We start from the raw sequence: 18,092 nt of genomic DNA, 5'->3' as shown, positions 1-18,092 counted from the left end.
CAGAAATAGTATAATAGTGTACATTTTTATTTATTTAATTGCGCTTTATACGAAAATATACGACTTTTACAAAGCAGCTTCATAGAAGTAAACAGGAAAATAATGGAGCAAAGTTCATCAACTATGAAACAGCAACAGTGTCTATTCCAATAACATTCTATTTTGTAATTGGTCAGGCTCACAGGAAGTGGGCGGTCTGAAGTCTCCGGGAAGGGGGCGGAGTCAGCGTGTTGTGATTGGCGGGCTGTCGGAGAAGTCGTCAGTGGTGGCGGAGCCGTGGGAGCGGATGCTGGAGATGGTGTGTGTCGTCGGCTCGCTCTGTGATTGGCAGGGAGAGAAAGGAAGCCGGTGAGAATCTGTGAAACGATGTCATAGGGCCCTATTGCAGGGTCTAAAGCACACGGCTCTAGTGTACTTAGGGCCCGAATCCACTTTTCCCAGTTTAACGACGGGACAAATGGTTGGCGCTCCCGGCGCATGGTCTAAAAGGCTTGTCACTATTCTCTTAATGAGTAATGGGTGTGTTTTGGGCGTAACAAGCAATAAACCAATCAGAGTCTCATCTCCCATTCCCAATTCTTTTACATTGTAATCTTTTTATTTTTAATATTTGGTATGTTTGTGTGCTGCTGCACGTCCCTGTGTGTGTAATAAGTAGTGTGTGTGTGTAATAAACAGAGAGTGTGTGTGTAATAAGCAGAGTGTACGTGCGTTGTGACCCGCCTATAGGCTCACATTACTAACGCGCTCTTTATAAAAAATAAAAAATACTGCGCCATTGACTTTAGACCAGGGTTCAGTTGGCCAATGGCTCAGTCTATTTCAGTTCCTCAAAATAACAATGCACCGGAACACACACCTGGTTCTCAGAAAATGAAAACTGCGTTGGGCTGAAACTAGCAAAACACACTTGCGTTGCGCCTGGAGCTGCATTGCACCGGGTGTATGATAGTGTCCATAATGATTGATGCGTATGATCAGCTCTTATTACTCTCTCTCTCTCTCTGTGTGTGTGTGTGTGTTGCAGGTCGTACTCAGAGCTCCTTCAGCGTGTAACGGAGTTGTGTCGGTACATGTCTGCTGCGGATGGAGAAGGTTTTTCCCGCTGCTGTGGTCAGATCGTCACCTGCTGCTCACTGGTGCTGTTTCACTGCGCGTTTCACTACGTCTCTGCCGTGCAGCCGTCACTCTTCCAGGGTGAGTGTGAGAGTGTGTGTGAGTGAGAGAGTGTTAGAGTGAGTGTGAGAGTGAGTGTGAGAGTGAGTGTGAGAGTGAGTGTGAGAGTGTGTGTGAGAGTGTGTGTGTCTGTGACAGAGAGTGAGAGAGTGAGACAAAAGGGAGAGTGTGTGTGGGCAAACATTGACATTCACTGGTATGACATGTAAACTGATCAAACACAGTAACATCTAAATTTTGTGGTATTGTCTTTTTTTTTGTGGTACATTGCAACAGACATCTATTGTTTTTTGTTACATTTTGTTACAATGTCATCATCATTTAATGTTCCACATTATCTACTCAACAATTTGTATAAGGGAGAAAAAGTAGATGTATATAACAACAATCATATATATATATATATACAGTATATTTACGTATTCACATAGAAAATAGTTATTTTAAATTGTAATAAAACTTTACAATGTTTTTACTGTATTGTGATGATGATACAGCCTTGCTGAGCAGAAGAGACTTCTTTCCAAAAAAGTCCAGACTTTTGACCACCAGTGTGTATATATATATATATATTAGTTGTGATTCATTAATCTGTCTGTCTCTGTAAGCTGTAGAAATGTCATGGTCAGATGTCGTTACAGGCCACGGTTCTCTGAGCGCGAGTCCCTGGGTTCTGCTGGAGGATCTGTCGAGTGTTTACACTGATGTGGAAGTGGAGCGAAAGCACACGCACAAGAAACGCAAGCTGGCCGACGGACGGGAGAAAACCATGGTGAGTCTCAGAGGTCAAAGTTTATTGGTCATTATTACACAGCTGTGTGTGTGTGTGTGTGTGTGTGTGTGTGTGTGTGTGTGTGTGTGTGTGTGTGTGTGTGTGTGTGTGTGTGTGTGTGTGTGTGTGTGTGTGTGTGTGTGATCTCAGAATAAACCCCTTCAGGCTGATGAAGACCTGATCCCCTTGTCGGGTTTATTCTGAGATAACAACCGGCTGGATGTACATTATCCCTTAATTATTGTTGAGGTCAGTTCTGTGTGAATGTATGTGGTGTGCATCAGTTCTGACTGTGTGTGTGTGTGTGTGTGTGTGTGTGTGTGTGTGTGTGTGTGTGTGTGTGTGTGTAGAGCTCTGATGATGAGGACGTGTTGGCCAAAGGCAGAGGGCGGCACATCGTGGTGAATAACACAGAGATGTCGAGTTGGGCCGAGACTTTGGAGCACTTCCGTACAGCCAGAGAAAGCTGGGATCTGCTGCACTCACACCAGAGCCTGGAGACAGGTATATCTGTCTGTCTGTCTGTCTGTCTGTCTGTCTGTCTGTCTGTCTGTCTGTCCAAATATTCAAAGTTAATTTTTAAAGGGATAGTTCACCCAAAAATGGTGTATATGAAATGGCCATCCTAGGTGTGTATGACATTCTTCTTTCAGACGAATACAATCGGAGTTATATAAAAAAATGTCCTGGCTCATCCAAGCTTTATAATGGGGATGAATGGCTGGAGAAAATTTGAAGTCCAAAAAAGAGCATCTATCCGTCATAAAAGAGCATCTATCCATCATAAAAGTGCATCTATCCATCATAAAAGTGCATCTATCCATCATAAAAGTGCATCTATCCATCATAAAAGTGCATCTATCCATCATAAAAGTGCATCTATCCGTCATAAAAGTGCATCTATCCATCATAAAAGAGCATCTATCCGTCATAAAAGAGCATCTATCCATCATAAAAGTGCATCTACCCATCATTAAAGTGCATCTACCCATCATTAAAGTGCATCTACCCATCATAAAAGTGCATCTATCCATCATAAGAGCATCTATCCATCATAAAAGTGCATCTATCCATCATAAAAGTGCATCTATCCGTCATAAAAGTGCATCTATCCGTCATAAAAGAGCATCTATCCATCATAAAAGTGCATCTGTCCATCATAAAAGAGCATCTATCCATCATAAAAGAGCATCTATCCATCATAAAAGTGCATCTATCCATCATAAAAGTGCATCTATCCATCATAAAAGTGCATCTATCCGTCATAAAAGTGCATCTATCCGTCATAAAAGTGCATCTATCCATCATAAAAGAGCATCTATCCATCATAAAAGTGCATCTATCCATCATAAAAGTGCATCTATCCATCATAAAAGTGCATCTGTCCATCATAAAAGTGCATCTGTCCATCATAAAAGTGCATCTATCCATTATAAAAGTGCATCTATCCATCATAAAAGTGCATCTATCCGTCATAAAAGTGCATCTATCCATCATAAAAGTGCATCTATCCATCATAAGAGCATCTATCCATCATAAAAGAGCATCTATCCATCATAAAAGTGCATCTATCCATCATAAAAGTGCATCTAAAAGTGCACCTATCCATCATAAAAGAGCATCTATCCATCATAAAAGTGCATCTATCCACTTAAAGTGCATCTATCCATCATAAAAGTGCATATATCCATCATAAAAGTGCATCTGTCCATCATAAAAGTGCATCTGTCCATCATAAAAGTGCATCTGGCCATCATAAAAGTGCATCTATCCATCATAAAAGTGCATATATCCATCATAAAAGTGCATCTGTCCATCATAAAAGTGCATCTGTCCATCATAAAAGTGCATCCATCCATCATAAGTGCATCTGTCAATCATAAAAGTGCATCTAAAAGTGCATCTATCATCATAAAAGTGCATATATCCATCATAAAAGTGCATCTGTCCATGATAAAAGTGCATCTGTCCATCATAAAAGTGCATCTATCCGTCATAAAAGTGCATCTATCCGTCATAAAAGAGCATCTATCCATCATAAAAGTGCATCTATCCATCATAAAAGTGCATCTATCCATCATAAGAGCATCTATCCATCATAAAAGAGCATCTATCCATCATAAAAGTGCATATATCCATCATAAAAGTGCATCTGTCCATCATAAAAGTGCATCTGTCCATCATAAAAGTGCATCTGTCCATCATAAAAGTGCATCTATCCATCATAAGTGCATCTGTCAATCATAAAAGTGCATCTAAAAGTGCATCTATCATCATAAAAGTGCATCTATCCATCATAAAAGTGCATCTATCCATCATAAAAGTGCATCTGTCAATCATAAAAGTGCATCTGTCCATCATAAAAGTGCATCTGTCCATCATAAAAGTGCATCTATCCATCATAAGTGCATCTGTCAATCATAAAAGTGCATCTAAAAGTGCATCTATCATCATAAAAGTGCATCTATCATCATAAAAGTGCATCTATCATCATAAAAGTGCATCATTCCGTCATAAAAGTGTTCAACACAGTTCCTGGGGGTTAATAAAGGCCTTATGAAGCAAAGCAATGCGTTCGTGTAAGAAAAAATCCATATTTATAACTTTATAAACTATAATCACTAGCTTCCGGCAGAGAGCCACATCGCGCTGTACTGGATAAGTTAATAAAAACAAACCGCGTTAGTTACGTCATCATGTCTCGCGCGCCTCGACACCAAAAATACACGGTTTTTGCATTCGAATGTGCAGGTTTTTTGTTATTCTACGAAAATTCAAATTTTTATTTGACAGCCCTAGTCCTGACTCACACTGGTAACTTTATCAGCTGCTAATATATTCCATGGGTCATGATTAGTTTTAAACAATAAATGAGGACTTGTTGTGTCATTGGTTTATTCCAGAGTTCGCTAAGATCTGCTCAGCGTGGAAGACTGAGATGTGGTTGTGGTTTCGGATCTTTCTCACAGATATGCTCATTTATCAGGTATGATTTGGGTTTGATGATTTGTTGCTTGATTGATTGATAATATAGATAATATCTTAAGTCATATATTCATGTTAACTCTTTATATACCTGTTTCTAGTTAGATATTATCAACCACTAGATCTTGCTCTCGCGTGGAGAAAACGCTGCTCACAAACTTATGTTAGTTCAAAGCAAATTAGTTAATTCAGTCAAACTTAATCTGTAAACTAATAAACTAAAGTCTGAGTCTGAAAATTATTTGATTCCAGCTTTAGATTAGTAAACAACAATATAGTTTAATAATAGTTTAATTTTAGTTAACGATAATAACCCATAGGAATAAACATTTTAAGGTCATTTCTATGGCAAAAATCGTGTTAAAGTTGTTCTTTATGGGTTTGTGTGTGTGTGTTCAGGGTCAGTACCGGAAGTCTCTGTCCAGTCTGGCTCTGATGTCATCACTGCAGAACCAGCAGAACCAGAACCAGAACTCCCTCTCGACCTCCTCAAACCTGGAGACGCACAGAGCGATTATACAGCAGGCCTCCTGTCACTACGCCCTGGGAGAGTACAGGGTAACACACACAAACACACACACTCTCTCTCTCTCTCTCTCTCTCTGACACACACACACACACATACTCAGACTCAGACACACACTCACACATGCACACTCACACACACACTCAAACGCACTCCCACACACACACAAACACACACACGCGCACACACACACACGCACACACACACTCTCTCTCTCTCTCTCTCTCTGACACACACACACACACACACGTACTCAGACTCAGACACACAGACGCACACTCACACATGCACACTCACACACACACTCAAACGCACTCCCACACACACACTCACACACACTCACACACACTCATCAGCCCTGTTCTCAGTGTGTCTCGTCTCCTTCCCGCTGTGATTGGTCAGATGGCGTGTGAGAAGCTTCTAGAAGTGGTCGCTGGTCTGACGCCCCAGAATCAGGACGCAGTGAAGAGCATCGAGGAGCAGCGCAAACCCCGGAGCAAAACCAGGAAAGGTGTGTGTGTGTGTGTGTGAGAGTGTCTCTGCGGCGACAGACCATCATACAGCATTTACTATATATGTAAAACTCAAGCTGAGGGTGATCAAAAACTCGACTTTTTTGAAAAAAATGTGTCTGTCCCTTTAAATGCAAATGAGCTGCTGCTCCCGGCACAGAGGGTGGAGCTTCAAGAGCTCCTGTGTGTGTGTGTGTGTGTGTGTGTGTGTGTGTGTGAGTGTTAGCATCTTCGATTACCTCACACAGCCACACACTGAACATTTCAACAACTTTTAGCCTTTTATGTTCAAACCGGAGTCAGAAAGATGGAGAGACTCAAAAAGAAGAGACAACATGTAGAAGCAACTGGACATTTCTGAATGGTTAGTTGATGAATTTATGAAGCTGATGTGGAGTTATCTTCTAGCCATTGATAAATCACGTTCCCGGGGGCGGGGTTTATGCAAATTTTAGGGTTGGTGATGTCACTAACCCGGGAGGAATGTGGTGTAGTCTCTACCAGCCGTTTGTTGTAGTCCTTAAAAAGCGATTTCTGTAAAAGCAAATATCTCCCTTTGCTTTGAACTTTGAGCGTCGTAACTTTGCAGATGTTGTTTATGATCAAACAGCAACATTACACACTAACTAAAGTTAGAAAAGTCAAATCATAATCAACCACCGCTTTAATTAAACCGACTTTGTGTTTCGACATATCATGCGGCTCTAACAATGCTAAGTGTGCATCAAGTCATGTCATCTAATTAATATTCATGAGGCAAGTTTTTACAGTAATAGGAACTCTCTCTCTCTCTCTGTCTCTCTCTCTCTCTCTCTCTCTCTCTCTCTCTCTCTCTCTCTCTCTCTCTCTCTCTCTCTCTCTCTCTCTCTCTCTCTCTCTCTCTCTCTCTCTGTCTCTCTCTCTCTCTCTCTGTCTCTCTCTCTCTCTCTCTGTCTCTCTCTCTGTCTCTCTCTCTCTCTCTCTCTCTCTCTCTCTCTCTCTCTCTCTCTCTCTCTCACTTCCGGTGCGAGTGTTTGGAGTGTGTGGGAGTCGAGCGCGCGTTTGTGAGAGCGATTGTGAAACCTTCGTTTCTATCTTCTCCTTTATTTTCTTTTCTTTTTCCTTCTTTTTTCTTCTTCCTTCCTTCCCCCTCGCCCAAACGTCTTTTTGTTTCGTTATTAATTAACTTGCGCGGTTTTCGGACGCCGGTATGGCGTCTGTTTCCGTGCAAGGAACGCCAACTCTGTCACTCCGCAATGGGTGCAAGTGTGTACCAGAACCCGGAGTGACGGTGGAAGAGTTGCTGTTGATTATAGGAGAGCAGGTTGGTTTCGAGAACATTATTTCGGCCTCACGGATGAACAAAGCTGTCGTTATGTTTTTAAAATCAGACTCCTTGGTCAATCAGTTGACTGTGAGCGGAATGTGGGTGAAAGAAAAGTTTGTTTCGATAACCCCACTGTCCGCTCCAGCAACGAAAATCATAATCTCGAACGTCCCACCTTTTATACCTAACGAGATCTTAACGAAAGAACTGCAGAGGTTTGGAAAGATTGCAAGCCCCGTCAGAATGATCCCCCTTGGATGTAGAAATAACGCGCTAAAACATGTTCTTTCTTTTAGGCGCCAAGTTTTAATGTTTTTGAGCTCACAGGATCGTAGTCTAGAAGTCTCTTTCCGCGTTAATCATATGGATAATTCGTACATGGTTTACGCCAGCACTGAGAGCTTAAAGTGTTTTAAATGTGGTGAGTTAGGCCATAAACGCTTCGCTTGTCCACGTAAAGATGATCAGCGCGCGTCCACATCTGATGTGATCAGTGATGTAAACAATACCGGGATTACCGATCAGCAAACGAGTGAAAGTGATGAACAGAGGAATGAGGAGCAGAGTGAAGGAGCCACAGAGCAGGACAAAATGGAGGAGGTGAGTGAGATTAATGTCAATGCTAAGAGTGTGGAGCAACCTGGATGCAGTAATGTTTCTGGTAAATCTAGAAATGTATTGGACAATATTGATAAGAGTGAGGCTCAGAGTAGTGTGGAAGATGTGTGTGAAGTGGATGGTGTAGCACAGGTTGAGGACTTAGAGGACAATCATAGACTGTAAAAAATATGGACAAAGCGTCTGTGACGTCACCCATAGACTTTCTGAAGAAGGGATTTGAAGCCGTTTATGGCATAGACATAATAAATACATAGACGCCCTATTGGCCGCTTTGGAACGTTGCTGCGATACGTCAACGCGTCCGCCATTTTGTGGAGGGCAAGACTGCGCTGTAATCAATGCAAGTAAACTGCTGAGCTGCGGTTCTCTTACGAGAGGTTCTCTCGTATTGCGTAAGTAGCTTACGCATCGGGAAAGTCTTCTTTCTTCGAGATCTGAAGCCAAAAAATTATCCTTAATTTTGTATTCATTGTCAACGCAGTGCAGCAGCCGACAGACCTAGGCAGGCTGTATAAGCGTGCTCATTGGCTGCTCGGCTGCAACTGCTTAAGCCTATCGGTGAGCGCTATGAACGCGGCAACCAATGAGGGCGCTTCGCGCCCTCCGCGCCCTTCTAACCGTCAGAATGGGCGTGGCCAGCGTGTATATATTCAGCGCTCACAGGCTAAAATTCTGATTTTCTTGTCTTCAGCGACGCTCTTCGCATCGCTGGATCTTGAGAGCCGCCGCCGTTGAAACCAGCGACCAGCAAGCTTAGGACAGCGCCTGAGGAAGCCGGCCGTCTTCGCCGCCTTCAGCCATCCGTGCCTGCTACGCTATCCGGCGACATATCCTTTACATTATTACTGTTTCTGTGTGTACTCTAAAAGAGCACGAGGCGTTTTTGTAAAAACGCCTCGTTTTTGCGGCTCGTGCCGCGCCCCGCTCAGCTACGGAGACCGCCACCTCTCTGCGCTCTCCGACTGGGCCGCGGGCACGCCGCCACCGCACTCTCCGAGTGCGAAGAGCTTTCAATGTCGACCCTGCGGGCTCGACTTGAAGCTTTCGACCAAGCTGTCGCTCCGCCTGTCCCTGCCGGGCCGCGCAATAAGAAGCGCCGCTCGCAGCGACCACCGGAGACTGTTGTGACTGAGGAGCTCGCCGGAACCTCTCCCTCGAGCTCTCTCTCGCCCTCTCCCTCCCGGCCGCTCAACCGCCGGCTCTGCCCGCGCCGCCGCCGCGTCAGGAGATGAGGTGAATGTGATAGATACCCGTACTCTCCCTCTGTTCGAGCCGTGCAATACGCCGCTCACAAGGGATGGCAGAAGCGGACGGTCTCGGAGCGAGTTTCCTCTCCCTCTGTTCGAGCCGCGCAAACTGAGCCGCTCACGAGGGATGGCAGGAGCGGACGGTCTCGGAGCGAGTTTCCTCTCCCTCTGTTCGAGCCGTGCAATACGCCGCTCACGAGGGATGGCAGGAGCGGACGGTCTCGGAGCGAGTTTCCTCTCCCTCTGTTCGAGCCGCGCAAACTGCGCCGCTCACAAGGGATGGCAGGAGCGGACGGTCTGAGCTTTCTTTACGTTACAAGAAAGCTACTCCGTCCTCGCGCGTCACTGGTGAAAGGGGAACAGAGTGTTTTCGTCCCGCCGTGGCCTGGACTATAACCTCCATTCTCACACATTTCTCAGTCCCCTCTTAAGTTCAGGCGACTGGAATTGTTACTATTGCAGTATACGAGCCTGTTATAAATACACGCTCGCCTGCAAGCAAACGCTGTCACAAGACATGATGACGCTAACCGCGTACTAATGTATTCTCCCCTGTGGCTCAGTGGCGGAATCCTAGACTGTCAAGCTAGAGACCCGGGTTCGATCCCCGCTCTCGCGGCAGTTAAAGTTTATGCTGTTCGCTTCTCCGAGCTCGCGGCCAGTTTTTCTTACATACAGAAAACAAGCCCGCTCTCTCCCTCGTTGGGCCGTGCAGATTGCGCCGTTCAAGGGATGACAAAGCGGACGGTCACGAGCAGCGTTCAGCGTGCGCGCCTCACTCACCGGCGAAAAGAGAAGAGAGTGTGTTAGTCTCGCTACGGCTGGACAACCGCCAATCCTCACACATTTCTCAGTCCCCTCTTAAGTTCAGGCGACTGGAAATATTACTATTGCAGTAAACGAGCCTGTTTTAAACACACGCTCGCCTGCAAACGAACGCCGACGCGACACAAGAGGTCGCTTTTTATATGCTCGCGCTAACTGAAAGCCTATGTGATTCCCCTGTGGCTCAGTGGCAGAATCATACGCTTTCATGCGAGAGACCCGCGTTCGATCCCAGCTCTCGGGGAAAATAAAATTTATGCTGCTTGCTTCTCCGAGCTCGCGGCCAGTCTTTCTTACTTACAGAAAGCGAACCCGCCCCTCGCACCACACCTTCTCAGAGTGCTCGAGTATTTTTTGAGCGTCTAAACACGAGAGAAGAAAAGACGGTTAAATCCCGCAGCCCTGCGGCTGGACCACCGTCGAAGCTTAACGCTCTGTCAGTCCCCGTTGCCACGGCTACTGCAGCTGTTTACCCCGCAGTCAACGAGCCGGTATCTACTCGCTCGCCTGCGCGCATCCGCCGTTCTCACGGCAACCCAGAAAATGTCAAAAGAGCATAATGTCTGGTTGCACGGCTGACGCCCTATGTGTTTCTAGTACAGTGAATGTGCCCACGTTCTGTGCTCACCCCTGTACACAAGCACTATACATCCCGTGTCTCTCACAGAGCCCACTCTCATGAAGCAGGCAAAAGCCGCTTTAGTGTTAAAAGTAGGTCACGTGTCCACTTCTCCGTGCCCACACCTACTCACTGCCCGCTCTGTCACACGGCCTTGCACGACCGGTCATGTTTTAAATGTGAGTCCTGTGCCCGCCCTCGAGCGCTCACACATACATTTTCGCGCCTCACACTATATGTTCCCCGTCCAAAGCCACCGGGACACTGTGTGTAAAACGGCCAGCTATCGCTACGTGCGATCCGCCGTATCTAACCACCAAGAGCGCGCGCGCCGCGCCCGCCCCTGAATGTAACTCCTGTGCCCGCCCTCGTCCCGCCCACATACTAACGAACATTTTCGCCCCGACGCCGCCATCGCGCGTCGCGCCTCACACTTTATGTTCCCCGTCTAAAGCCACCGGGACACTGTGTGTAAAACGGCCAGCTATCGCTGCGTGCGATCTGCCGTATCTAAGCACCAAGAGCGCGCGCGCCGCGCCCGCCCCTCCGTTTCGAGCTCTCGAGCCCGCGATGCGCGGCGATCGGAGCCCGGAGGCCATTCTGCCCCTGGCTGCACACGCAAAAGCGTGGGAAACTATTCCAGGCGCATCAGAACGGGTGCTAAGCACAGTAAAACAGGGCTATACTCTGCAGTTCGCTCGCCGCCCTCCGCGCTTTCAAGCGCGTATCGAGACCAGAGTGAATGGGGAAGTAGCACATCTACTTCGAGCAGAAATACACTTCTGTGCAAAAGGGCTATGGAACCGGTTTCCCCTTCCATGAGCGAGTCGGGCTTTTACAGCCGTTATTTCCTCGTTCCCAAGAAGGACGGAGCACTCAGACCAATTTTGGATCTGAGACGTTTGAACGAGGCTCTTATGAGAAGACCGTTCAAAATGCTCACAACCAGACAAATTCTCGCGCAAATTCGCCCGAGGGACTGGTTTATATCTCTCGATCTAAAAGACGCGTGCTTTTCAGATCCTGATAATACCCCGTCACAGGCCATTCTTGAGATTCGCCTTCGACGGTCAGGTACATCAGTACACGGCCCGTCTGTCGACACAGCGCGCGCGCTGCATTCGACGCCTGGCCGCGTCTCTCCGGCCGGGCAGCACCGTACCTCTCAAAACATTTCAGAGGCTACTGGGTTGTATGGCCTCAGCCGCAGCAGTGCTTCGGCTGGGTCTTTTACGAATGCGCCCGCTACAATGCTGGCTGAATGCCCGAGTGCCTCACAGAGCATGGGCTTCCGGCGGTATTCGCATCAGAGTGACTCAGAGCTGCGTTTCAGCTCTGAAGCCCTGGTTAGCGGCCGACTGGTACCAGCGGGGAGTGACAATGGGAGCTATCTCACACCGCAAAATTATCTCGACGGACGCTTCCACCTCAGGCTGGGGCGCTCTGTTCGAGGGCAAACCGGCTTTTGGCCTATGGTCAGACCGGGAAAAATGCCTCCACATAAACTGTTTGGAGATGATAGCGGTCGAGAACGCGCTCAGGCGCTTCCTCCCATTCATACGGGATCACCATGTGCTAGTCCGCTCGGACAACATGTCCGTGGTATCCTATGTGAACCGACAGGGCGGTGTCAGATCCAGGAATCTGTGCAGGCTGACAGAACGCCTTCTCGTGTGGGCTTACCGCTCGCTGCGGTCGCTGAAAGCCGCGCACGTACCGGGCCACCTGAATGTCGGTCCAGACAGACTGTCCAGGGACAACATTCCCCCGGGAGAATGGTCTCTGCACCTCCAGACAGCCCAGTTTCTCTGGCGCCTATTCGGCAGAGCGGAAATCGACCTCTTTGCGTCGAAAGACAATGCTCAATGCCTGAAGTTTTATTTGAAGAGCGAAGACGCGCTGTCCCAGACATGGCCCAGCCTCCCGCTGTATGCTTTTCCTCCGATCTCCCTGTTGCCACAGGTCATTTAGAGGATCAGAGAAACGCACCACTCAGTGCTGCTTATAGCCCCGCGATGGGAAAACCAAACTTGGTACCCAGAGCTAGTGAGGCTGTCGCACTCACCCCCATGGCCGATCCCGGTGAGAAAGGATCTCCTCTCCCAAGCCGCTGGATCGATCTGGCATCCCCATCCAGAGCGCTGGTCGCTGCATGCATGGGTGATCAACGGATACCCGTTGACCTGTCAGAAGGGGTCGTGAACACGATCACGCAGTCTAGAGCCCCCTCCACGAGACGGCTCTACGCGTCTAAATGGTCGGTGTTTTCTAAATGGTGCGCTACTCAAAACCTGGATCCGCGCGCATGCGGGGTTCCGCGGGTGCTCTCCTTCTTGCAAGAGCTGTTGGAAAAGGGCAGATCCCCTTCCACGCTCAAAGTATATGTGGCCGCTATTACAGCGTTCGCTGAGACGACGCTCGGCCGGGCAATGGGAAGGAATGAGCTCATTATCCGCTTCCTCAGAGGAGCTAGACGGATGAACCCCCCGCGGCCCCCCTCGGTTCCCTCGTGGGATCTGTCCTTGGTCCTGGCGGCCCTAAAGGCTTTTCCCTTTGAACCGCTTGAATCCGCGGATCTAAAGTATCTGTCGCTTAAAACCGTTTTTCTGATAGCTCTGTCTTCAGTCAAACGAGTGGGTGATTTGCACGCGCTATCAGTTAGCCCTGCATGTCTCGAGTTCGGGCCGAATGACTCGAAAGTCATTCTCAGACCGAGGCACGGTTACATCCCCAAAGCGATTGGAACCCCGTTTAGGCCACAAGTTATTTCCCTCTCGGCTCTGCCAGCATCCGATGGTGGGGACAGTGATAACCTCCTATGCCCTGTCCGGGCGCTGAGAGTTTACATCACGCGCTCCGCCGCTTTCAGGCGTTCAGAGCAGCTCTTTGTTTCCTTCGGCGGACGCACCAAGGGTCTTGCCGCCTCGAAGCAGAGCTTGTCCAGGTGGATAGTGGACGCGATAGCAGCAGCTTATGCCTCCAAACACCTGCAGTGCCCTCTGGGCATCAGAGCCCATTCCACTAGAGGCATGGCCTCGTCGTGGGCCTGGTCCAGCGGAATTTCTATCCACGACATTTGTATGGCGGCGGGCTGGGCCTCCCCGTCTACATTCGTGAGGTTTTATAACCTGGAAGTTCCTGCCCTACAGGCAAAAATATTGTCAGTATAAGTGACATGTATGCTCTGCCCAGCTCCCGTGTGCAGACTACGTTCATATGCTGGCGCTATTCTGGTAACTACTCAGGGTGAAGTGTTTGACTCAGACCGGCTGATCCGTTCTGTTTCCTATTTCCCGTTACGCGCTGTTATCGGTGCTGGCCCGCGCTGCTGGCCGCCCGCATTATTCTCTGCCGCGTGGGAATTTTTCTCTTCATGTGAGACCGACTATGTCGTTTTCTCCTACCCTTATGAGTGCTTATGTACTGTTTGGGCTCGCTCCGCCGGCCCTACTGTTGTACTGCTATGTTTATAGACCGGCCGCGCCGCTCTATTTCATATGCTGCATGAAGTGCATGTACTACGCTGGCCCGTCTCTCGACCGGCCACATTTTCCAGCAGAGTGTTTTCCCCGGTTCCCCTGGGATTCATGGGCTGGATGCTCGGCGCACACGCCGTTGACAAAGGGTTCCCGATGCGTAAGCTACTTACGCAATACGAGAGAACCTCTCGTAAGAGAACGTACTCGGTTACTAACGTAACCTCGGTTCTCTCTAGAAGAGGGAACGAGTATTGCGTAACCTGCCGTGTCGCGCCACGAGCTTTTGCGCTTCAGACTGCGAAAACCAGAATTTTAGCCTGTGAGCGCTGAATATATACACGCTGGCCACGCCCATTCTGACGGTTAGAAGGGCGCGGAGGGCGCGAAGCGCCCTCATTGGTTGCCGCGTTCATAGCGCTCACCGATAGGCTTAAGCAGTTGCAGCCGAGCAGCCAATGAGCACGCTTATACAGCCTGCCTAGGTCTGTCGGCTGCTGCACTGCGTTGACAATGAATACAAAATTAAGGATAATTTTTTGGCTTCAGATCTCGAAGAAAGAAGACTTTCCCGATGCGTAAGCTACTTACGCAATACTCGTTCCCTCTTCTAGAGAGAACCGAGGTTACGTTAGTAACCGAGTACGTTTTTCTGTATAAAAACCAAAAAAAAAATTACATTTATCAACCGATTTCGGTGGTTTGTATGTGGTGTACAAAAAAGTTCCATCTGTAGTTAGTTAAACTCTCGATAGATAGACTTATATTTTATTTTATTTTTTTTTAATAAGGAATGGCCAAAGCTCTGGCTTGTCATGTATTTAGCTTTTCATTCTTGGATAAGAATTGTGAACACCCCCATACTGAGATATAATTTAATTTTCACATTAAATTAAATAAAGTTTTCTTATTGTGGGAAAAGCATATTCTGTCATTGACCCGATTTTAGCAATAACAAAGATAACTGATGGATCCTTTATGGTAATACATATGATATGGTACAACTACAGTGCAATGCAAATAGTAAATTAGATAAAATGAGAGGTAGGCTAATAGTAAATAGTTTAGTCAATAAAATAAACAAACAGTATACAGTAAATAAAATAGTAATGAAAAGTATAATTATATAATATCATAAGTACTAATATAATAATAATAATAATATATTGATAATAGCATAGTTTATGTATAATACTATAATAATAGCAATAGAATATGAAATATCAATTACAGAATATAGACAATAAAAAAGAATAAGTTAAATAGTTACAATGAATAGTAAAATAATTTAACAGCATAACTATAATAGATTGATAATCGCAAGTGGTATATTATTATAATAACAATAATAAATAATGTAAATTTATACATTTTAAAATATTATTACATAGGCTATATAAAATAAAACGACGCAACCCTGTCTCTTTTTGTTAAATTTCAGTTTTTAAAAGGTATAAGAAGCTATACAAGTCAAGAAATAAAGTAAACGATCCAGTCAAACATACAGCAGGCTACACTGTTAAAGTTAAATAGCCTAAATATATAAAGTTATGAAACTTCACTTTGCCCTCAGCCAAAACAATCTGCCAAGGAACAAATTATAGATTAATGAAACCAAAGATCGCCCGTTAGATAAACACAAGACGAATTATTCTCACTAGACTGACAGCGACGAACGTCAGAACTCAGAAGCACTATAGCCGAGGCAAGACTGTTCTCGGCGGGGTACATGAGCGCTGAGCGCCCGCGGTGATCGCTGGATCAACTCCGAAACCGTCAGATAACATTTTTAAAAAGGCGCTATCTTTATAAATAAACCACAGATTTGAGCTTTAAACAACTACATTGTTGACTGAAAAACTCTTAAAACTACATTTCGTGACACAATAACAGTAGTATTTTTAAATTTCGCGGCCTTTCTCCTCTGAAAATAAAAATAGTAAATGAAATGCAACCAGAAACAAATTTTCAGTTTTGCTTGTGAAAGGTAATTCCCTGAGACCTGTTTTCAATTGTGTGGCGATTTGTAAAGCCCCAAGCAGCACAAGAAATAGGCATTTTTCTCAATTCTCGTTATGAGAGGTATGGGAAAGTTGCCCTCCGCAGTATGGCGGCGCCGTTGACGTACGATCCAGCGGCCAATAGGGCGTCTATGTATATTATGTCTATGGTTTATGGGGGGTATGTGGCGGCGCCATCTTGGAAAATCCTAACCCCGCCCACCTTCTAACGCAGCGCGCGTCACTCAGTTCGCCTGCTACTCCGGTTATCTCTGTGTATATTTCAGGCAACGAAATATGTTATAAAACACCACACTAACTCTTTTCGTTTTCATTTAAAGAAATCTTAAACATTATAGCCACACAAATGTGGCTCAGGCAACGCATATTGATTAAATTCACTGCACATAACGTTTGCCTATTTATGAAAAAAAATATATATATATATATATATATATAAAACACAAACCTGCCTCTTTTCATTTTAAATATAATATAAAAATATTAAACATTTTATGGTCCAGGCAATATGTGCATTTGTACTAAACAACAGATTTTGCAGTAAACAACATTATCATCTTCGTTGTATTAAAATTTAAAATAACAAAAACTCAACCCAGTCTCTTTTTGTTAAATTTCAGTTTTATCAATGTAAGCCATTATAAAAGTATAGGTAAAAGGTATAAGAAGCTATACAAATAAAGCAAACAATTCAGTCAAACATACAAAGTCAGCGCGAGTCTAACCATACATCGGTAAAGTTAAATAGCTTATAAAGTTATGAAACTTCCCCTCAGCCAAAACGATTGCCCAGGGAAAAAAAAATATAGATTCACGAGACCAAAAATCGCCCATTAGATATACACAAGACGAATTATATCTCATGTTTAACCACTACAGAGACGCCAGGGTCAGCGGCATTGGCGGCAAACCTCAGAACGTCAAGCCGATGAAAGACCGTTCCAGGCGGGGTTCATCGCGCCGAGCGCCCGGTCATCGCTGGATCAACTGGATAAAATTTTCATAAATCTTTAAATAAACCACAGATTTGAGCTTTTAACAACTACATTCTCGCCTGAAAAACTCTTAAAACTCTATTTCATAATACAGAAACAGTAGTATTATATGTCAACTGTATTAAAAAATGGCGCTTCTTATGTTGTCATTCTCCGTGGCGCTGCCTTGTCAGCTGTCAATCAAGCTGTCAATCAAAGTTAACCACGCCCTTATTGTCATATATTTTATATCTAAATACGATCTAAACTAACGAGTTAGAAAAAGATTCACCCCCCTCAGAGTTGTCAGGCACTCGGAACCTATCGAAAAATACAATAAAAGTCCATGGGACCAACTTGTAAAAACATGAATTTATGCTGTGAAAACGGACATTTTAACATGGGGGCTATGGACATTTGCTCCCTTTTGGGACCTGCCCCTGGCGGATTTTCGATGTATTGCAGTTTTTCGCACTTCCGGGTAGGCTTCATTTTTCAGATCAGAATGTTGCCGCTTGAGGACAATATGGCAGATGAGATGGATGGTTTTTCTCAGTGTACTGATGATGGAGATGATGAGCAGTGGTCAGAAGCCTTAGGAGGAACTGATAAAGATCTGTATACTGTTGAACAAATTAATGCATTTCTTGATAAAACAAAAGGCAAAGCTGGTGTTGATGTAACTAACTTCTTCCCTGACATTGAGAAGTTTATTGCTTCGGTTATATGGGCTAGGAAATCGAGCAACTATGATGATCTTTCGCAACAGAAGCGGTTTCGTCTTAAGAAGCACATTACTGCTCTCAGACGAGGCAAAAAGACAGGGAAAGCGAGGGGGAAAACTAAATAATCTAAATGGTTTATATTTTTTCTTTCTGTTTTTCTTTTTTTCTTTTTCCTTTGTTCATGGAGATCTTGAGGGTAGGATCAATTAATATAAATGGATTGAGGGACAGGAGAAAGAAAGGGTTATTATCAGAAATTTTTCGATTGAAAGATTTGAGTGTTGTTTTTTTGCAAGAAACACATAGC

The 18,092-nt window shown here is 45.4% G+C and overlaps 1 protein-coding gene across 4 annotated transcripts in view; it reads left to right on the top strand.

The window, feature by feature from the left end:
- The window catches only part of ints10 (integrator complex subunit 10), a 30,568-nt gene that overhangs the window by 3,928 nt on the left and 8,548 nt on the right, over positions 1 to 18,092 (top strand). For all 4 annotated transcript variants that reach the window (XM_081382979.1, XM_081382982.1, XM_081382981.1 and 1 more), the window contains 7 exons: positions 177 to 348; positions 1,028 to 1,197; positions 1,818 to 1,948; positions 2,299 to 2,452; positions 4,852 to 4,934; positions 5,333 to 5,491; positions 5,862 to 5,970. In XM_081382979.1, the coding sequence (XP_081239105.1) occupies positions 177 to 348; positions 1,028 to 1,197; positions 1,818 to 1,948; positions 2,299 to 2,452; positions 4,852 to 4,934; positions 5,333 to 5,491; positions 5,862 to 5,970 (978 nt within the window). The remainder of the gene's footprint in view (positions 1 to 176; positions 349 to 1,027; positions 1,198 to 1,817; positions 1,949 to 2,298; positions 2,453 to 4,851; positions 4,935 to 5,332; positions 5,492 to 5,861; positions 5,971 to 18,092) is intronic.

Source organism: Scardinius erythrophthalmus, assembly GCF_964197995.2.
Source record: "Scardinius erythrophthalmus genome assembly, chromosome: 13".
Taxonomy (NCBI): Eukaryota; Metazoa; Chordata; class Actinopteri; order Cypriniformes; family Leuciscidae; genus Scardinius; species Scardinius erythrophthalmus.
The sequence above is the reverse complement of the archived record's forward strand: the minus strand, read 5'-3'. Positions and strand labels throughout refer to the sequence as shown.